The sequence below is a fragment of the Elephantulus edwardii genome, unplaced genomic scaffold, assembly GCF_000299155.1.
Source record: "Elephantulus edwardii isolate Elephantulus edwardi_28Jun2011 unplaced genomic scaffold, EleEdw1.0 scaffold00026, whole genome shotgun sequence".
Taxonomy (NCBI): domain Eukaryota; kingdom Metazoa; phylum Chordata; class Mammalia; order Macroscelidea; family Macroscelididae; genus Elephantulus; species Elephantulus edwardii.
In genome coordinates, this window is record NW_006399776.1 from 7,278,192 (window position 1) to 7,300,964 (window position 22,773).

General features: G+C 40.2%; 2 protein-coding genes across 2 annotated transcripts in view; one reads left to right on the forward strand and one right to left on the reverse strand.

The window, feature by feature from the left end:
• Positions 1–6,973: 6,973 nt before the first annotated feature.
• On the forward strand, positions 6,974–11,304 carry SRP14 (signal recognition particle 14kDa (homologous Alu RNA binding protein)). The gene is made up of 5 exons (XM_006883026.1): positions 6,974–6,997; positions 7,118–7,190; positions 7,634–7,746; positions 10,305–10,337; positions 11,215–11,304. The coding sequence occupies exons 1-5, from the start codon at positions 6,974–6,976 to the stop codon at positions 11,302–11,304; spliced, it is 333 nt and encodes a 110-aa protein (XP_006883088.1).
• A 1,275-nt stretch (positions 11,305–12,579) lies between these two features.
• Positions 12,580–22,773, reverse strand: part of EIF2AK4 (eukaryotic translation initiation factor 2 alpha kinase 4) — a 124,610-nt gene continuing 114,416 nt past the window's right edge. Inside the window, exons 33-39 of the mRNA XM_006883027.1 lie at positions 21,328–21,440; positions 17,384–17,442; positions 16,352–16,449; positions 14,927–14,995; positions 14,369–14,413; positions 13,076–13,194; positions 12,580–12,637 (exon numbers count right to left, since the gene is read on the reverse strand). Coding sequence (XP_006883089.1) covers positions 12,580–12,637; positions 13,076–13,194; positions 14,369–14,413; positions 14,927–14,995; positions 16,352–16,449; positions 17,384–17,442; positions 21,328–21,440 — 561 coding nt within the window. The remainder of the gene's footprint in view (positions 12,638–13,075; positions 13,195–14,368; positions 14,414–14,926; positions 14,996–16,351; positions 16,450–17,383; positions 17,443–21,327; positions 21,441–22,773) is intronic.

The window sequence follows — 22,773 nt, forward strand, 5'->3', positions numbered from 1 at the left end:
ATATATACACACACACACACACTATATATATACACACACACACACTATATATATATACATACTATATAAACACACACTATATATATACACACACACACACCATATATATATACACACACTATATATATACTCTCTCTCTCTCTCTATGAGAGGAGAGAGAGCGCCAAGGACTCTCCTTCATAGGGTCGCTATGAGTCGTCTGTGACTCGACGACACTTAACAACAAATATATGTATACAGTATATATAGACACACACACACACTATAGATAGATAGATAGATAGATAGAGATATAGAGATATATAGTGCTATGAGCCCTTTACATGGCTTATGCCATTTAATCCCTAAAATAACTCAATGAGGGGGCGCCACAATGAGGAAACTGTAGTTTGGAACCTTGTTGGCAGTACTGATGGCAAACCCAGGCCTTCTAACTCCCGTCTAGCGCTCTCATGCTGTCTCTCGAAGCATTTCAATTAGAAATGGTGCTGGGGTAGTAAAAGGAGGGGTTGAAAATCTCTGGAGCCCTCAGTCTCTCCTGGTAGATACAGTAGATTTAGTCCATAGATTGTGTAGCAATGGCTAGAAGAAGGCTATTTCCTCACCCCAGGCACTCACCTGGAGAGAGTGAAACCAGGCTTGGAGACAAGGATTTTGAGGCTCCATCTCACATATTTTGGGCACATGGCCAGGAAGGACCAGTCTTTGGAGAAGGACATCATGCTTGGAAAGGTGAAGGGACAGCGCAGGAGAGGAAGACCCTAGATGAGATAGATTGACTGACTCAGTGACTGGAGAAATGGAATTGGGTCTGTCAGAGACTGAGATTGGCTCAGGATAGGACAGGGTTCAGAGCTAGTGTACATATGGTCACAGGCGAACCAGTACACAACAACAACAACAACAACAACAACAAAGTACTGTTACTCCCCCTCTGACTTTCTTCAAGAGCTCTCCAAATCCTCCTCTGACTTTCTCCAGGATGCCTTCACTGAAGCGAACCACCCCCACTGACACACCTGAGGTCTCTAGGTGAATCACTTCTGCCACCCTGAACCTTCCCAATGTCATTCCCTGCTGTGTTTCCACAATACACTCCTTCCTTCATCATGACTCCTCCTGTCAGCACACTGGGGCAGTGCAGAACACCAGAAGGGTCCTTCCTATTACAGATGGATACTGAAAACTGCTAATTTAGCACAGACCCTCAAGGTACCCGGCAGGACAGTCAACTCTTTTCTGTAAATTCCCATGAGTTGAAATAAACTGGATGGGCATGGATGCTCTATAACTTCAAGGAGCCCTCGTGGTTCAACACTTAAACCATCAGTTACTAACTGCCAAGGAAGATACAAATCCCTACTGTTGTCCTCAAGATCCATTTCTATGGACGGAATTTGCCCTGGCAAGGAGGAAAAGGAACAACCAATCTGATCCAAGTCCCTGGGAGTAATTATGCAGGTGTTAATGAGTTTATCCTCTCATAGCATAGAGAGGTATATACTTTTACGATACCCTCAATTATTTTTAGATGAAGAAATTGAAGAACAGAGAGAAATAAGTACGTTTGAAATATGCACAAAAAAGACTGGTTTGTGTCTCCAATGGAAATCTATGTAATGTCTTGTGCACACTCTTCAGTGGTTTGTGAAACTAGTTTTTCATTGCTATTAAATGTCATTCAGTTGAGTATAACTCATAGTAATCCTATGAACAACAGACTTGAGCCCTGTCCTATCACATGCCATCCTTCTCATCTCTGGTACACTTGGCCCTGTTACTGAAACCACTGTGTTAATCCATTTCATCGAGTTTCTTTTCCTCTTTTCCAAGCATGATGTCACTTTTAGAGGAATAGTTTCTCCTAATAACATGTCCAAAGTATGGGAGATGAAGCTTCATCATCCTTGCCTCCTGGTAGCACTCTGGTTACACTTTCTCCAAGACCTACTTATTTATTCTTTTGGCAGTTCTTGGACACTCAGTACTCTTCTCCAAAACCCAAACTCAAAGGCACTGGTCCTTCTTCTGTCACCCTTATTCACTGTCCAGCTCTCAGATGCATAGCAGGTGATAGAAAATATCATGGCTTTTATCAGGCGCCCCTTAGACTTCACACTGACATCATTGCTTTTCAGTATTTTGGAGAGCTCCCTGACAGCTGACTTGCCCAAAGCATTGTGTCTCCTGATCTCTTGCCTGCTGATACCAAGAATGCTGATTGTGGATTCAAGTAAGATGAAATTATTGACAACTTCAATCTTTTTCTTCATCTACCATGATATTGTCCACTTGTCCAGTGGTAAAAACCTTTGTTTTCTTGATGTTGGGATGTAATCCACATTGTAGACTGGAATCTTTGACTTTTTGCAGCAAGTATTGCAAGCCCTCTTCACTTTTGCTAAGTCAGGTCGTGTAATCTGTGTACCATAGGTTGTTGATGACTCTTCCTCCAATTCTAATGTACATTCTTCTTTGTATAGTGCAGCTTCTCAAAAGATTTGCTCAGCATAGAGATTGAATATATAAGGATACACACTGACAAACACCCCTTTTTTGATTTTTAAACCACACACTATCCCTTGCTCTGTTTTGACAACAGCTTCTTGGTTTAAGTATAGGTTTTGCATGAGCGCAAGTAAGTGGGGTTCCACCCATAAATGATTCTTGTTCCCATTCCCAAAAGAGACACCAAGACTTAAATAAATGGAAAAACATACCAACTTGTGGAAATGACAATACTATCATAAGCAGCCTATAACTATTATAGAATTCTTAGCCAGTTCCTGTAATTTTTCAAAAAGATGGAAAAAAGTAATCACCGACTTCCTATGGAAAATAAAGAGATTCCAAAAAGCAAAGTGATCTTGAAGGAGAAAAACAAAGTAGGAGGCCTTACACTTCACTTCCTCATGTAAAAACCTATTGTACCGTCACAAAACAGCTTGGTACTGACTGGTCTAGTGACTGGTACATAGGCCAATGGAATAGAATTGAGAACCTAGAAATAAATTCATTCACCTATGGATGAGTGATCTCTGACAAAGATATGAAAGCTACTAAATGTGGAAAATACAGTCTCTTTAACAATACATTTATAGACATACATTTCTAAAGTTTATAGTAAACTCCACACGTCAACTAGAGAATGAACCAATTACAAAATGGATAGAGAATATGAATAGACACTTCATCAAAGAAGGCCAGCAAATACATGAAGAAGGAATAAAAATCAGCAGTTATTCATGAAAACCTTATTGCTGTTGAGTTGAAACCAACTCGTAACTGACTCTCCAGTGAGTTTTCAGAGGCTGTTGATTGTACAGATTTCTCCTGACGAGCAGGGTGGATTCTGTGCACCTTGGGTTGGCAATGCCACTCCTTATCACTAGGCCATCTGAGCTCCCTCCATTAGCTATTAGAGAAATGCAAACAAATACAATGAGATATCTCATCCTGACAACAAAAGCTTAATTAAAAAAGATATTTCCCCCCCTTTTTCATTTTTAAGCATTGTGCTCAGTAAAACTACTTTTCTTGACTTTTTACAGCTGCTGTGGTACGTTTCACCTGCTACAATGTGGAGAGATTGGAACTTATATGCTGTTGGTGGGAATGTAAAATGACAGAATTACTATGGAAAGCAGTTCGGTGCTTCCTTAGAAAAATGGGACTAGAAATGCCATTTGATCTCACAGTCCACTACTAGGTCTAGCTCCCAAAGAAATAAGAGTGGCAACACTAACATACATACACTCATGTTTATTACAGCATTATTTATAATAACAATGAGTTGGAAACAACACAGGTGTTCATCAATGGTTACAGGGTTAAAAAAGCCCAACTATGGGACATTCACACAATGGCATATTATGCACCACTAACAAATGAGCTCTGATGGCCTACTGTTTGTTATTTTGGTTCAGCAGTCTTCTCCAGCACCACAGCTCAAAGTCATCAATTCTTCTGTCATTCTTATTTATTGTATAGTTCTCAGATACACAGCAAGTGATTAAAAAGACTATAGCCTGAATCAGGTGCACCTTAGTCCTCAAATTCATATTACTGTTCCTCAGTAATTTGCAGAAGTCCCTGACTACAGACTTTCCTATTGCAATTGTTGTTGTTATGTGCCATCTAATCGCCTTCAACAATAGCTCTTAAGCCTGCCCTTCCTGAGTCAGTCTTGCTGACTCTAACACATCTAGCCCTATGACCCCAGGAACTGTGTCAATCCATATCATCTGTGTCTTCTTCTCCTGCACTGTCCCTCCACCCTTCCAAGAATGATGTCCTTCTCCAAGGATTGGTCCCTCCTAGCCACATGCCCAAAGAATGTGAGAGGGAGCTTCTCCTGATTATTACTAAGTGTATTGCTTGTGGGCCAAAGCAGATGAAGTCAGTAAAAGTTGCAATCTTTTTTTCCACCTAGCGTGATGTTGCCTATTGGTCCAGTGGTAAGGATTTTTGTTTTCTTGATGTTGCGATGTGATCATATGTTAACTTAAAAAAACACACACCAAAAGCACAACAAAAAACAACAAAACAAACTCAAAACAACACAAAAACACCACCAACCCCAAACCCAAAAAACAAACAAAACAAATAAAAACAAAACCTGCAGATGTGATTTAATTTATAGTCTTGAAATGGAGATGTGATTCTGGTCACTCCAGTTTAATCATGTTGTTGTTAGGTGCTGCTGAGTCGACTATGACTGACTTCCAATGACCCTGTGAACAATGAATCTGAACCTTGCCCTACCCTGTACCCTCCTCACCACCTTTGGTCACTGTGTCAATCCATCTTGTTGAGGGTCTTCCTGTCTTTCACTGACCCTCCACCTTCCCAAGCAAGATGCCATTTTAAAAAGATGCCCAAACTATTTGAGGAAGTTCTTATAAAAGGGAGGCATGAGGATCAGAGGCAATTGTCAAGAGGTGTGACAGGTGAGGCAAGAAGTTGAAGTGATGTGAGCAAAGGGACACAGACAAAGAATAGAGGAGCCTCTAAAACCTGTAAAAGAGAAACAAACACCAAACAAACCCAAACAATAAATGAACCAAAACCAAACAAACTGTGAAAGAGGAAAGGAAGCAGTCTCCTCTGAAATGTCTAGATGGGATACAGCCCTACAGATACACTGATTTTAAATTTCTGAGCTCTCCTTCATGAAACCAAGACTGCACTCAGTCCTTGCTAGAGCTGTAGGTTAGCCTTTGGGGCCACTCAATCTAGTCAGTAACCTGGGAATGAAGAGGGAGAGCTCAAAGGACCTTATGCAGAATTTATGATAATGGTGACAATACTAATAAAAACCAGTAACTATCACACAACTACAAGAGTTATTTTTTTCAAATAATAAATTTTTTTATCTTAATTGTTATTTTGATGAAAGTTTACAGAAAAGTTTGAATGGATTTTCATTCATTCATTGTTGCACATTTTCTTCTCTTCTCTCCCTCCTCCCACCCCAGTTCATTTTCTTTTTTTTTTTTAAAAATAATTCATTCATTGTTGCACAATATCCTCCCTCCTTTCCCTCTTCGAGTCCACTTTGCAATGTAGTTTTTATTAAGAACAATTATTTCTAGTACAGTTTCTATGTGCCAGCTATGGCTCATAGTGTTTTAGAAATGAACTAATTTATTCTTCACAACCACATTGTAGATCCTCTTATTATTTTCACTTTAATGATGAGGCAATTGAATCACTGAACTGTTGGGTAAGCTGTCCAACATAGAGTTGGATATACACATAAATACACAAATACAAATTTTGCTCATCAAAACATATATCTGGGCCAAGAAGCTGTTGTGTGAACAGAGCAGGGGAACATAGTTCCCTTGTATGGTTTTAGGAACCATAGGAAAAGTGTGCATCTGGATTGTATCCTTTCTCTTAACCTATTCAGTCTGTATGTTGAGCAAATAATTTGAGAAGCTGGACTCTCTGAAGAAGGTGGCATCAGGATTGGAGGAAGATTCATCTAGGATTTACGTTATACAGATGACACAATTTTGACAATTTTGCTTACTGAAAGTGAGGGAGGACCTGAAGTGAAGTGCATGTTGCAGAAGACAAAAGGCTATATCATCTTTAATGTGGACTACATTTCAAAAACAAGAAAACAAACATCTTTACCACTGGGCCAGTAAAAAAATATATAATAATTGTGAAAGGATTGAGACTGTCAATGATTTTATCTTACTTGGATCCACAGTCAACACTCTGGTACCAGCAGTCAGGAGATGTATTGTTTTGGGCAAGGCCGCTGTCAGGGACCTATTCAAAGAGCAATGATGTCAGTTTGAAGGTGCACCCGATTCTGGCCATGGTCTTTTCAAACAAATGCTATGTATCTGAGAGCTGAACAGTTAATAAGGTTGACAGAAAAAAGAATTGATGCCTTTGAGTTGTGATGTTGGAAGAGCAATGAATCTCCCACGTACTCTCAAAAGAATGAACAGATACGTCTTGGGAAAAAGTGCAGTCAGAGCGCTCCTTGGAAGCAAGGATGGAAAAGCTTCGTCTCTCATACTTTGGACATATTGGTACGAGAGGCTATTCCTTGGAAGGAGATATCGTGCTTGGAAAGGTAGAAAGCCAGTGAAAAAGAAGAAATCCCCAATAAGAGTAACATGGTGACTGCAGCAACAGGCTCATGTATCAGAGATGGTGAGGATGGCTCAGGATAGGACATATCTGTTGGCCACAAGGTCGCTATGAGTTAAACTCGCTCAGATAGGACCTAGCAACAATATAGTTATTAAACTTTTTTTTAATTTTTGTATTTCTGTACAGTCATTTCCCTCTCATGGGACAGAGCGCAGGCGCGGGGCGGGTGGGGCGAGAGGGGGCGGAGACGGGGGCATGGTTAAGGGAGACTCATATCTAATAGCGGAAGTCCCACCCCACGTTGGCTAGACTTCCTGGATCCTTATTCTGACGGAGAGCAGCAGCTGGTGCTGGGATGGTGCTGCTGGAAAGCGAGCAGGTAGCCGGGGCGGTCGGCAACGGACAATGAGGGTCGGGGCTCCTTCCTCTTGCAGGAGGGGCCGCGATGGGGCGTGGCAGGGTATTGGGGTCGCCTAACGGGGCCGGACTTGTGTTGCAGTTCCTGACGGAGCTGACCAGACTCTTCCAGAAGTGCCGGTTGTCGGGTAGCGTGTTCATCACCCTGAAGAAGTGTAAGCACCCTTCATCTCGGAGGGAAGCTGGGGAGGGCGCCTGGTAGCCGAGCGACGCCTCGGCCGAGTCCCCTCGTCTACCCCTCTGGTCCTCCTCCTGTCCCGGGAACTCAGGGCCCAGGGGCTGCCTTTAGTTGCCTAGGTCAGTTCTGGTTACAGTGGGCCCCTGGCACGTGAGCGTTGTTCTTCTTGGCAAAAATCTCACACCCTTTCACGATGAGAGAGATTTAATCTGCGTTGAAACTACATTCTTCCTGTCTTGGAACTAGTTTATAGTTCTCCAGGTTTGACCAAACCCTCAGTAATAGCCCACCGTGTGGTTAACACAACTAGGGCCATAGTGGTGCATTAGGGAACCTTTAGCATCATTTCCTTACTACTTTGTTACTTTCTATCTGCTTGCCAACGTCTGTGGCTGTGTTCACCAAGATGTCTTAATGCAGATGACGGTCGCACTAAACCCATTCCAAGGAAAGGTATGGTGGACAACTTCGAGCCTTCTGACAACAAGTGTCTGCTAAGAGCTACTGATGGGAAAAGGAAGATCAGCACCGTGGTAAGCTGGAGTTGGAAAACTACATGTACAGTTTAGGACTTTGTTGCTGTTAGGATTTGAACTGCATGCCTTTGGGTTGGTAGTGTAGCTCCTTACTAGTATGGGACTACAACTGCGTGTGTATATATTGTGGTTGTGGATTTTTCTACAACCGTACATGCAGTAGGGCACATAGGGGGCACAATTATGGAAACTTTAGACATAACCAGACACTCGGTGGGACTGAGCTATTGGGCTTGAGGCCATAGGACCATAGTCTTGGGGGGACATCTAGATTAATTGCCCTAACATAGTACATAAAGACAATGTTCTGTATTCTAGTTTGCTGAGTAGTGTCTAGGATCTTAGAAACTTGGCACCATCTAAGGTACAGCTGTTGATCATTTTTTTACCTGGAGCAAAGGAGAGTGAAGAAAATGGAAGACTCAAGCAAGGAAGCAATTGGTCTAAAAGTGGGCAGGAACCTCAGCCTCCTCTGTCTAGCCTGAGAGCAGAGAAACTGGATAGTGCCTGGCTACCACTACTAACTCTTCTGACCAGGGACACAGAAGATGGCCCGTGTTAGAATGGGAGGAAAACATAGGACCAGACTCAAATTCATTAAAAATCAGACTTACTGGTTTGAACTGGAGGAACTCTAAGTCCAATTGTCCTAAGCCATGACACTGATTAAACTGATTAAAAAATTACACTTGTGAAGAATGTAGCAACTTAGAACTCTGTGAAACCAAAAGGGCAACATTTGCCCCAAAAGAAAGATGAGAAGGCGGGGAAAGCCAGGGAAACCAACAAATAGGGAACTCAGGGTGGAAATGAGAAGAGTGCTGACATCAAGGTCACATAACAATTTGTGTATAGATCACTGAATGGAAACTAACTTGCTGTGTAAACTTTAAAGTTTTGAGCTCTGGTGACCTAGTGGTTAAGAAACTAGAGCATCTCAAAGGCACGTGGTTTGAATCTGCCAGCTGCTTCATGGGACAAGGACGGACAGTCTCCTCCCGTATGATTTACTGCCCCTGAAAACCCTCTGGAGGGTGAGCTGTGGGTCGGTTCTGACTCAGAAACACACCACAACAACAAACTTTAAAGCATAGCAAACTGTTAAAAAAAACAATTATCAAATACTTGTTAATTCTGATAAAATATTTGTGGAAATAAAGATAACTGTAAGGAATAGTTGGCATGGATATTCCTTATGCCTGAACTGTGCTGGGCCTCCAGTAACAGTTAATTACTACTAAATGATGCTTTTTAAGCTTTTAATAAATATGTAGCCAGCCGTGTGGTTAGGCTTGGTACCTAAGAGATCAGAATATAAGGCCCTAGTTGTCACTTTCATACGGAGTTTGAATATGGGCAAGCAAGAGATTCCCTGGATTCCAAATGAGTGCTTTACTGTGCTGGGGCAGAAACAGACCACTCTCTGATTACATTAACATAGGATATACATGAGAATTATTAGTTATTAGAATTACCAATTCTAGAATTATCATAATTAGTTAAATCTCCTTTTTATATATAAGGAGGGAGCTCTGGGGGCCCATTGGTAAGAAGCTGGACTCCTGTTCCAAAAAGCTCATGGTTGAAATCCACCAGCAGCTCTGCAGGAGGATAGGCAGTCTCCTCTCAGGTGACTTACTGCCTCGGAAAACCCACTGGAGAGTCAGCTATGAGTCGGTTCCAACTCGATGGTACATGCAGTAACAACTCCCTTTATAAGTTACCTTGAGAAGTTTTATGGTGAAACAAGCTGATGTTGTTATGTGCCGTCGAGTTGCTTGCGACTCATAGCGACCCTATGTACAACAGTCCTAAACTCTGCTCTGTCCTGTGCCAATCTCACTGTCTCCGACACACTCATCCTGATTGCCCCAGTCATTGAATCAATCCATCTCCCAGAGGGCCTTCCCCTCCTGCGCCTGCCCTCCACCCTCCCAAGCATGATGTCCTTCTCCAAGGACCCTCCTTACAACATGACCAAAGTATGTCAGATGAAGCTTCAGAATCCTTGCCTCCAAGGAGCAGCCTGGTTTAAACCTCTCCAGGATAAATCTGTTTGCTTTCTTAGCAGTCCATGGCACCCTCAGGACTCTTCTCCAACACCAAAGCTCAAAAGCATCAATTCTCCTATCTAAATTTAGTATCATGAAATAGTAAAGGAATCTTCTTCAGAGGTAGAATTTGTTTTTGTGGAAGCCTGTTTTTTTGCTTAGATGGACCTAAATAAGCAGAGGGTAAGTTTAAGATGAGGAGAGGATAATTTAAATGTTTTAATTTTGATGAAAAAATGTTAAGTCTGACATCACTCAGAACCGAAGGAGAAAGCTCATTACCAAATGTATAAGGGATTTCAACATCTGAAGAGCAGCATGGCTCCGTTAGATGCCCACTTTGCCTCTTTGCAGTCTTGTATAGGAAAAGGCCAGAGAGCCTATTTGCTTGTTCCTCACACTCCTGAAATTGGGAACATGTATTTTATTTGGCTTTTGAGATATTATCTAGGGTGGAGCAGAGAGTTCTTAAAGGGATAACAAGTGATTTTTCTTGTTTTTCAGGTAAGCTCCAAAGAAGTGAATAAGTTCCAGATGGTGAGTTTCTGGTCTTCTCTATGTCTGCCTTCTCAGGGCAAGCATAGGCACAGTATTGACCGTGCTAGGTTATGGCTATTTGCATTCACAGTTCTTCCTTGATAACTTTTATACCAAGCAAGAAGTTGCCAGGACATGAGTTCCACTTTCAGCACAAATACTGTTTTCAAGTTAGATTTTATTACTCTAGGATATGGATATACTCTGTGCATAGTATATAGTTGAATAAAACGTCGCCTATAGTCTCCCCTCTTAAAAAAAATGTTAAAACACAATTCATGTAGTGTTGCCAAGGCTGTTATAATGTGAAAGAGTGACTTCCTCTCACATGATTTTCCTTAAAATGTAGCGTCTAATGGTATATTGTTATCAGGTAGACCTTCTGATTGCGGCCACATTGACCACCCATCTGGCAGTTTGTGGTACTGTGATGGCCTGTGGGATCCTGGAAGCTATGCCAGCAGTATTTCAAATACTAACAGAAAGGGGTATTTCCAGAGGTCATATATGGTAGACCTGTTTCAGTGCAGTTTCTGAACTAAGATGAAATAGGAAAAGAGCAATACTATTTCTGAAAATTGGTCACCAAAAAGTCTGTGAATCACAGCTAAACATTGCAGTGTCCAGTATAGCGCTGGAAGAGGAGCTTCCTGTGTTGGAAGGCACTTGGATACTTGGTGGTCTCAACGAACGGTCTTGAATATGTCTGTGATCATGAAGATGGCACAGGACCATGTGCTGTTGAACCTCTGTTGCCATGAGACATTGACTCAAAAGGGCAACTAACAGCAGCAGCAACAGAGTTTACTAGGGAAGTGAATCGGCTGCTCCACTGATGTGTGACGACTCCTGATCAGATCATGCTTTCTCTCCACAGGCTTACTCTAACTTACTCAGAGCTAACATGGATGGTCTGAAGAAGAGGGACAAAAAGAGTAAGAGTAAGAAGAGCAAAGCAGCACAGTGAAGGGTGCCGTACTTCTACCGTCACCACCTAGCCACTGAATTGCTGGATTTTTTTACTTTTGTCCACTAAGCTAGGCTTTTGGCTCCCCAGTGGTGGCTATTTTCTTAAGATACTTGCTTATTTTGGAGGGAAGAAGGGCAGAAGAAGGGGTTCAGTGTTTACAGGGTAGTTGCAGTAAGAAGCCAGTTTATGCTAGACCTCTGACTTGACTGGTTTTTACTGAATGCTGTTTTAGAATAAAACAAAGTCTCTGCAGACATCTGTGTGAAGAGCAATGTATCATTAAACATATCTGTTTATCAGCACCAATTGTTCCTTTTTGATTTCTTTTCCTACCCCATTTTAATAGTTTCTGGAAGTAACTACTGACTCTGGAATGATAAGAATAATGATGATGGGCTTGGCCTTGGCTTTCAGGTTGTTGGAACTGGGAGCTATCAGTTTTCCAAAATATGTTATTTCATGGTTTGTGTAATTGGATTCCATTAGCAAGAGTGAGTTTTCATGAAAGTGAGTTACATGAAAGCTCTGCTTAATATATTTAGAGTTTGTACTGTTAGTTGTGGCTGAGCTGATTTTTTACTCTGACTGGGACAGTAGGACTGTGCCCATAGGGGTTTCCTAGACTGTGATCTCTAAGGAGGAGCTTTGGTGGCCTGGTACTAAGGATTGTATGGCCAACTGAAAGAAAGCAGATGGACTGAACCCACCTGCTTTGTGGGAGAAAGATGGGCAGTCTCCTCCACTGTGACTTACAGTTTCTGAAAACCCTCTGGAGAATCAGCTGTGAGCTGGTTCTGATGCCATGGCATAAAACAATAGTCTTTAAAGGGAGCAGATCACCAGATCAGCATTTTGAATACTTAGCTGTCGTGCTTCCAGGGCACCTTTCCTTAGGATAATTAAAAAAAAACACAACCAAACCAAAAACAAAACAAAACAAAAAAAACATTACAAATGAAGGTTTTGATGATTTTTTTGTTTCCTTATGCCTTTTAGTTTGGACATTTTTATATGTCCAAATCATTAGGACTCTGGGAAGAACAAGACTTGTGTTCAGGCTCGAAGAACTTTCAGTGTTAAGAGATCTGCAATTAAAAAGCAGAAGGTATACAAAAGCATTTATTCAAAAAGATAAATTACACATGAAAAACCGACAAAGTTCAACTTTGTAGGACAGCTTCTTAGAATTCAAAGTTAATTTAAAATAATGAATGTATAACATTCCATGGTAAAGGCCCCTGTCTGAAATAATGCAACGGCAATGTTTTAGGGCTAAAATAAGATTCTGTAGTAGTCATCTCTGTAGCTATACAGGAATAGCACAGACACTCTGGAAAAGAAAAGAAAAAGTAAATTACAAGGACAGCCATTTGTGAAGAACAGTTAGCTAAACTTTTTGGAACACTGATTACATCCCACTTAACTGTAGGAACTTAAGTGGAAACTAGATAGAAGGTGGGCCTCTGATAAATAAACCAAAACAAGATGCTGTCACAGGCCTGGCTTGAGTTCTATCCCACATGACTCAAAAATCAAAACCATTGCTGTCAGTTGGAACTTAGACAACCCTATAGGACAGAGGAGAAACTTCATAGGATTTCCAAAGCTGTAAATCTTTCCACAAGCAGATTGTCATGTGTCATGTCTTCCCCCAGAAGAGCAGCCAATGGGTTTAACTGCGAACTTCTCAGTTAGCAATTAAGTGCTTTAACCCTATGCCACCAGGATTTCCAACCCATGTGAAAGCTACTCCCAAGTGATAACTTACTTTTTTTCTACTTTGATGTTATAAATTTCATCACAGACTAATTTGAGGTATCTCTGCTTTGGCAGGTGTGACAGCAGCTGTTTCACAGTTGTGTTAAATGCCTGTTCATCAGCATCCCACTAGGAAAAAAGAAACAGGACTTAAAAGCAAGGCACTGGGGTTTATGAACTCACTATTTCTGGGTCTTTAATGAAATGCCAGTGCTTTCTCCCATCAAGTGTATCAGAAGCAATCAGTTCTAGGGAAGCAGGAGAAGTGGCGGGGAGACTGCAGCTATGGTTGCTTCCTTTGAGGCATCATTTTCTTTCAAACAAGCCTGCCTTAGTAGAGCCTGATTAATGGCATCTCAGCCTTGGTGTGCAATGTAATTTAAGAACAGTTTTTGCTGCTATCTCATTTGTGCATAATGGGGATACTGCCACTAATGTGTATCATTTGTGTGGATCATAAGCCAACAAATTGCCACTGTAGCCATGTAAGCCTATTTGTAAATCAACAACAGATAATGTATTATGAAATGTTCTGGGGCAGGTCCTCCCCCTCCCAGTTTAATCTGGGAGTAACTGCAGGATAGACAAGAAGAATGTTCTTTGATATGGCATGTTGCAAAGACTGCGCTGTAGTTGTAGCTACAATTCTAGTTAAGCATTCTTAACAACAAAGGGGACTTTCAAATTTCTGAATGTTCTTATTAGGCTATTTGATGATAAGCCTTTGTAGCCTTGGGGTTAAAAAAAACCCTTAATTTTAACAAAAGGCTCTTCTCTATAGTTATTCATTCTAACATTCCAACTGGAATGCTTAGAGGCAGCATAGTAAAATGGCTAAGAACCCAGATTTCATCAGTCTGCCTAGGTTGGAATCCTGGCTCTGTTTTTAGCTGGGTGAGATTTGTGAAATATTTAATCTCTGCTTCCATTGTCTTGTCCATAAAACAGAACCTATTAATAACATTAGCCTCTAGGAATTATGATAATTAAATGGATTCGTATTTATAATTGCTTTGCAGAATCTGATACATATATTTAAAAAGCACTATGAATTTGTTAAATAAGAAAGGGGCTCTGAAATGAAAAAAAAGTGAAAAGTATGATCTCCCCTACCTGCCCTGCCTCCACAATTTAGTGATGATGTCTTACATAAAAGGAATGATGACAATGTAACTAAATTCTTGAGACTTCCAGCAAAACACTATTAACCAAGAAAAATCAGTTCCCTTTTCAATTTTCTTAAGCAAATTGGCAGCAGATACTTGGGATCTTACAGGCTACAGTGTATAAGTGTCAGTCTTACCTCCAATGATAAAAACTGTAAGATTGTGTCTTTGGGTAGATCCACCTGTCAACACAGATAATGCACATCACTTATCAAAGAACTCCAGGGACTCTGCACATATTGTGACTATGTTATCATTTTGGATGGAACAGTATGTCAGGCAGAGCCTGGGAAGCCAATGTGCTATACAACAAACAATGAATCCTTGATACAATAAGATCTCAGCATTGGTGAACTGGTAACTGATGGAAACTGCTGTCACTGTCACCACATACTGAACCTCAGAGGTTTGACACTGCTGTATGAATTTAGGCTTGGTTAAGAAGCATTGAGAAAAAGGAATTTTCTTTTTCTTCTCTCCTCTCTTAACCCCATCTTCCTGAGAAAGAAAGTAGGAGAAACAAAAACAAAAGCTCTTCAACTTTTCCCAAGTTTACAGGTTTACATTGCAGGTAGCTCAGAATAGTGACATGGCTGAAACCAAAATACTGCCGACACTGAGCAAAAGAGCCTTGAACTCAGGAAGATGCAGAGAGAACAGAAGCTGTCCTCGGAACATCAAAGGAAACAACTTACAGCCAAAATTTCAATTTCGCTGCTTTTCTGATGTAAGTTGGCAAGGGTGGTCTGGAGTCGAGTTTGTACCTAATAAAAGGAAAACAGAATTCAGAACATGCCAAACCAAGCCATCTTTCTTGCCATCATACGTTGCAGGAAGCAATCACAGGGTGGCAACCCAGGAACTTAAAAGAGATTCTACATATTATCTAAAGATTGGCTCTTGATCTGCCTCAGAAAAAAGGATGTCTAGCTCATTATGATCTGAGGGGAAATATGATTTTCTAATCTGTCTTGTTCTTTGGTGATGTAGGGAGCTCAGGTGGCATGGTCCGTAGAGAGCTGTGCCCAAAGGCTACACTGCTCTGGCAGTTCAAATCAACCAGCAGCTCCTTGGGAGAAAGATTGGCAATCTCTGTGATTTACAGCCTTGAAAACCCAAAGGAGGTTTTGCTATGATATGGTTCTGATTCCACAGTTAGGAGACTGAAGTTTTTGGGTTGATCATGTGTACTAACCTTTTTGTTGCTTGCTTCTTTATATATTTGAAACAAAACCTACTAAAGGCTTGGTGCACTGAAAGTGTGTTTGGAAGCAGGGAGATTGTACTAAATTAGAACACAGAAGTGAAATAGGTTATAGAAGCTGAAGGAGGACACAGAAAATGGGTTAGACAGCCTAAAAAAATTAGGTACTGATGTTTTGTGTTTCCATCTAACCTGGATTTCTGGATAAAGTCTGTTCTCTTAGACATAGCACCCCTTGGTACGATTGGCCCGTGTCCAGCCTGTGCTGATTAGCGGTCTGCAGCACCTTTTCTCCTCCTCCCTCCTGTTTGCACTACCCTCATCTATCTTTCTTACCCATTTAAATCCTTCAGGGATCACTTTTCTAGATTATCCATATGAACACACATCCCAGTCTTTTCCATCGCACAGTCTAACACTCAATATACTTAATTCGGCATGCTATTGATTATTCTCTATATAATACATATACTTCTAAGGTCAGGAGCTCGTCAAGGGCTGGGGCTGTTTTACCTAGCACTCAGCAAGAGCATCAGGCACTGAAGCAGATACTAATACTGTGTGAGAAACTTGCCTCAAGTCTTTATGGTAGGTTTCTTCTGCTTTGTTATTTAAAACAAATCAACCCTTAATCTGCCTTTAGAGCCAGCCTGAAAACTTTTTGTGACCAAACAGGGCAGTCTGACAAATAGCTGCTTCTGGTGCGTGCAGTACACACTGATGCCTCTAGAAGAGGGATGGGACAGAATCTTGGCACCAGAGAGATGCTTTGTGTTGATGAAAATTTAAGAAGTCACCAAGTGAGGGGAGTGGGGGGAAATAATTTCCAGGAAAGTTTGTGTTTCTTATTTTCTTCCCTATTTACTCTTTCCTCTGCAGCCCTCATTAGGAAACCAAGGAGCCCTGGCCAGAGTACCTGGGTTTCATAGCGCCTCCTAGTGCTGGCTGACAGCTTCTCTGGTGCAATCACACTCACATTGGGAATAACTGTTGTTCCGTGGATCTCAAACAAACCTGAAACAGACATAGAGCTTCTAAGTGTATGGCCTTTCTGGTCCCTTTTCTATACACACCACAGAGATGGTGGAGTTTATTAGATAGAACCCATCCTGCCATGATTCCAAAGCTAGAAAGCATCTGGTTTTGTTTGTTTTTTTTCTATCTCTCTGACCCAGGAGGAACCCAGAACCCTAAACCCAGGTATTGTGATGTTCTGTCAAGATTTCCAGCCTTTATCCTCAAGTAAGAATGGGGGACCATCAAGGTGGAGGGAGGTAATATTAATCACTGAAGCCTCATGAACCAAAGAAAAAAAGAAAACTTTTGTTATCTGGCTAGTATTTTTGAAAGCTTCTTCAAAGCATTTAAAATATGATGATAGAACAAAGTCAATGCTAACAGAATTGAACCCACAAGACCCAGTTATGTTAGTTGTAAAAATCAAATACGTCTTCATGTGTATTTGGGACACTTCCACCACCTCCTCCCCGCCCCCCCCAAAGGTTGGAAGAGGTGAAGATATGAAAAGCATTAACATCACAATTTATTTTACTGTTTTCATAAAGACATTGTATAGACGTATCTTTCTCCAAGTGTTATCTTTTAAAACACTTTCCCCCCCATATTCTGTATTGGATAATGTCTAGCAAAATTGCTTTTACTTTATACAATAAAAGAGAGGGAGATTATAAACCACTGGTAAAAAAAGACTATAATAGAGATCAAAAGGATTAATGTAACTCCCAGTCTTTTCATCATTTTCTTGCATGTGGGTTTCAAAACATAATGGTAAATTTAATTTGAGATAATTTATTAGATAAATATTATTGTGACTTTAAAACATTTCTGATATAACAAGGAGTTAGCCACAGTTGTTAAGTGCTGAGAACAAACATACATAAGTGACAAACAGACATCATTATGTCAAGATTATAATTAGTAATTATACCTGAAGCATTAGAAAATGACCCCTTCAGATTTTGCACTGCAAGATTATCAGAAGCTTCTCTAAAAACAAGCAAACAAAACCAATTAGGAAACAGTCAATAGGCAGAAGCAACACAGATAACTTACATCGAGCTTAACAGTGAGCCATTCTTTCCCATTAAATATGGAAATCCATTCTTTTTGGTTATTAGTTGGAAGAAAAATAAAACATACCTCATAACAAAAAACTGGCACTTGGTTAAGATTTTGGTCAAGAGTAAGTAAACAATTACAGAAAATGCCATGCCAAGTTAACAAATGGCCAAAGAAAACACACTGACTTCTTCACCTGGATTTGCAATCCTGGCTCAACATGAGAAGCTAAGGTAATGAAATGTAATGGGCGTTCTTTCTGCTTGCTTACAGTACGAGAAAACAAGAGTGACACTACTGCCTGGCCGCTTGGAGGAACAGCCTCAGGAAAACAATTTGTAAATAAGGAGATCATCTCAAAAGCTGTGAATGGATGTTCTCCTAAATAGTATAAATTATAGTCTATTAATTTAGTGTTCTATCTTGAGAGTACAGAGAAATAAGCATTCACATTAAGGAAAAGATTCTGAACCTTTCTCCGGTAAAAATAAAAATCTGTATTTTCAGTTTTTTAATAATATTCCCCTGTACTATTAATGAGTTGCCCTTGCCTCAGCTCCCTAAATCTGTCTTTGGTTTGTATCTACAGTTTTGCAATGGAGGACTACAAGAACATTACATTTCCTCTGAAAAAGCCCGATAGTGAATTTATCCAAGAGAGAGATAAATGAGAAGGGGCGGGGGCTGAGGAGGAAGAACACAGCAAAGACTTTTACTTTCTAAGTCAGGATTTCTCAATCACAGTTTTATTGATATTTTAGGCCAGCCAGTTCTTTGTTGAGGGTGCAGCCCTATGCATTGTACAATGCCCAGCAGCACTCCAGACCTCTAACCATTAGATGTCAGGAAGACACCCTGGTTGTGACATCCAAAAAACGCTTCCAGATTTTGCTAAATGATTCTGATGGAGCAAAACCACTTTGGTTGAGAATCCCTGATTCTCTTTCCCTTCATCCAATTTATACGCACCCCCCTCCCTTTTCTTAATTTAAGTGAAGGTTTACAAATCACAATGAATTAATTTTTAATTCCTAAACTTTCATAGTGTGAAAGTTATTGAGTGGTGTGTTTTCTGATTTGAGCACCTATGTATGTGTTAAAATACACAGAAGATGAAAGAAAAAACTTGAGATCTGTCATATTAGCTCGCATTAACCTATAATTGAAAACTTGGTACATCCTTCCAGATGTATCTCTATGTATATGCTGTATATTTTGACTAAAACAAAAATGGGATATCATATATTCTTTTTGTAGACATTCTTCTATGTTAATAAAATCAGCTTTACTAGAATCATAATTTTTAAAGGCTGTACAGTTTCTCACAATTTAAATAATGTTCTACTAGAGCATAGTTTAATTTTTCCAACCAGAGATTATCAAAGTGTGATGTAGGGACCTCTGAAGGGTCCAGATATACTTCTGGGGGGATCCATAAGGCCAAAACTATTTTCATAATTACCCTGAAGCAGTCTCTGCCTTTTTTGTTCTTATGTAGAGTGAAATTTTCCAGAGACTATATGGTATGTGCTATTACAGCAGATTTAGAAGCAGACATGAGAATCTAGTTGTCTTCTATTAAGGTATTAAAGAGATTACAAAAAATGCTAAATAATACCTTTTCAACCAGTATGCAGAACAGATTATCTGAGAGGCTGGGCTCTATGAGGAGAAATGTGGGGTCAAGATTGGTGGAAGATCTATCAACAATGTGCGTTATGCAGATGACACAACCCTGCTTCCTGAAACTGAGGAGGACCTGATACGCTTGCTGCAGAAGGTCAAGGACTGCAGCCTTCAGTATGGATTGAGGCTCAATGTCAATAAGACAAAGATTCTCACCACTGGACCAATTGGCAGCATCAGGATGGATAGTGAAGAGATTGAGATTGTTAACAACTTTAGTCTGCTTGACTCCATGGTCAACACTCTTGGCACCAGTAGCCAGGAAATAAAAAAATGTATTGTGATGGGAAAGTCTGCTGTTAGGGACCTCTCCTAAGTACTGAAGAGCAATGGTGTCTCTCTGGAGACTAAGGTGCATCTGATACAAGCCGTAGTCTTTGCAATCACTTATTATGCATCAGAGAGTTGGACAATGACTAGGGAGGATAGAAGGAGAATTGATGCCTTTGAGCTGTCGTGCTGGAGAAGAGTGTTGAGGGTACCATGGAAACAAAAAGATTCATCCCGGAGAGGGTTAAACCAGGCTGCTCCTTGGAGGCAAGGATTCTGGGGCTTCGTCTGACATACTCTGGACATGTAAGGAGGGACAGGTCCTTGGAGAGGGATATATCATGCTTGGGAGGGTGGAGGGACGGCGCAGAAGGGGAAGGCCCTCTATGAGGTAGATTGATTCAGTGACTGGGGTAATTGGGATGGGTGTGTCAGAGGCAGTGCGGTTGGCACAGGACAGAGCAGGGTTTAGGGCTGTTGTACATAGGGTCGCTATGAGTCGCAAGCGACTTGATAGCACATAATAACAACAACAATGCATTTAAGACACTTGTGAAATATGTGAAACAATTTTGTTCTTAGTAAATTTACTTTGTCTGGAAAATAGTTGTTTTTCATGAAAAATGTTATTTACGTTAATATGTAATGGATTTACTGTTATTTGAAAATGAGTATGTAACTAGGTATGTTTCAATTTAAATACCTAGTACAGAGAGAATACTTATATAACTCACATAAACAAAAGTTCTTTGGGAAAAAAAAAAGAAAAGAAAAAAAAAGTTCTTTGGGGTCCTTAATAACATTAAGTGTTATGGGGGCCTCAGACCACAGAGTTTTAGAAGTGTTGTTATAAACAATGCCTCAATAGATATTTTTATATATAGCTCTATGGGATAATTTTTACAGTAAATTCCATTTTTTTCCTCTTTATTTGAGTGAGAGTTTAAAAAAAATCATACTTGTTTTTCATTCATATACATTTTCTTTTATAACACTGTAATTATAATTTCATTGGATCATTCACTAACATTTTATTTGCAACACTAATTACTATTAATGTAATGTAATGTCTAATTAATTTCTTGTTATATATTATCTTTCCCTTCACCCAACTTATATATTAATTTTTTTGAGTGAAGTTATATAAATCACATTGTTTCTTCATTCATAGACTTTGTTTAATAGAATTATCATTGATTAATATGTTTAATTTATTATAATATCCAAACAACATCTTATTGTGTGTTTCATTTCCCTTCAATCAACTTAAATATTTTAGAATAAATTATTGAAAGTGAAATTACTGGATGAATTTGATATTTTCTTCTCAATTTTAAAGTTTTTAATTTATTTTGCTAAATTTCTGTTCAGATGGTTGAACCAATTTATACTATGAGTATATAAAATCTTTTCATAGAACATAATATTGCTAAAATTATACTGACAAAAATATTTTTCTAATTCATTGACTAATAGATGGAAGATGATGATTGTAGGTAGGTTTTGATTTCTTAGGTTTTAAAAAAAAATAGTCTTTGAATGTTGAAGAACAAACATTAAAAAGAAGTCAGTCTTATTTAAGGGTTCATTTAATTAAGTGAGAAAGCAGAGACCTCATTATGTAGTGGGTAGGGTTTGCCTGCTAACCAAAAGGTTGGCAGTTCAAATTTATCAGTTACATCAGGGAGGAAAGGTGTAGCTGTTAAGTGTTCTGAGAAACTGAATAGCCTATTAAAAGTTATCTTGACCTATCTTTAATGCCCAGATGGATCCAAATGACTTTAAAAATAAATGGGTGTAGGTTCTATATAGTCACAGTTGATTTTCCACAAGCTTTTTTTTTTTAATTCAAGTTACCTGATATTCCTTTCGTCACTGACTTTTGTCCTCAGTTTCTGAAGCACATGGTCCACAAGATCAGACTCCAGCACACGTTTCTCAGTTTGCCTGTCCTTCTCAAAAGACTTAACCTTGAAAATAAACAAATAGATTCATTATTTGGAGGATTCCATCATGAAAAGTCTAGGTGAGAGTACTACTAAAACAACAACAAAGACTAGTGATTTTTCCCTAAGGGAGACATCTGTTAAAGTTTGGAGGTATTTTTGGTGGTTACAACTGTAGAGAGTGCAAAAGGTATCTCATGGGTAGAGATGAAGATGCTGCTAACTATCCTTCATTTAATGAACTAGCCCAAAGGTAAAAGCATGACCGTTGAGAAATCCTGTTGTTGTAATGTGCTGTCGAGTCACTTGCGACGCATAGCGACCCTATGTACAACAGCCCTAAACTCTGCTCTGTCCTGTACCAATCTCACTGTCTCCAATACACCCATCCCCATTACCCCAGTCACTGTATCAATCCACCTCATAGAGGGTTTTCCCCTCCTGCGCTGTCCCTCTACCCTCCCAAGCATGATGTCCCTCTCCAAGGACCTGTCCCTCCTTACAACATGTCCAGAGTATGTCAGACAAAGCCCCAGAATCCTTGCCTCCAAGGAGCAGCCTGGTTTAACCCTCTCCAGGATGAATCTGTTTGTTTTCTTGGCAGTCCATGGTACCCTCAACACTCTTCTCCAGCATGACAGCTCAAAGGCATCAATTCTCCTTCTATCCTCCCTAGTCACTGTCCAACTCTCTGACATATAACAAGTGACTGCAAAGACCATGGCCTATATCAGATGCACCTTAGTCTCCAGAGAGACACCCTTGTTCTTCAGTACTTTGGAGAGGTCCCTAACAGCAGACTTTCCCATGGCAATATGTCTTTTAATTTCCTGGCTACTGGTGCCAAGAGTGTTGACTGTGGAGCCAAGCAAACTAAAGCTGTGAACAATCTCAATCTCTTCACCATCCATCCTGATGCTGCCAATTGGTCTAGTGGTGAGAATCTTTGTCATCTTGACATCCTCAATCCATCCTGAAGGCTGCAGTCCTTGACCCTCTGTAGCAAGCACTTCAGGTCCTCCCCAGTTTCAGCAAGCAGGGTTGTGTCATCTGCATAACGCAGATTGTTGATAGATCTTCACCAATCCTGATGCCGCATTTCTCCTCATAGAGCCCAGCCTCCTGGATAATCTGTTCTGCATATAGGTTGAAAAGGTATGGAGACAGGACACATCCCTGGCATACGCCCTTCCCAATTTTGAACCATGCTAGAATAATTTATCATTAGTGACAGAAGTTAAAAACAGGCCAAGATGATCCAGCTCCTATTTTATATTTCATCTGTTCACATATTCTTCCCTTTAAATACCCTCTGGTCAGTGGCCAGTATGTGGCAACAATCTACAATATTAGACAA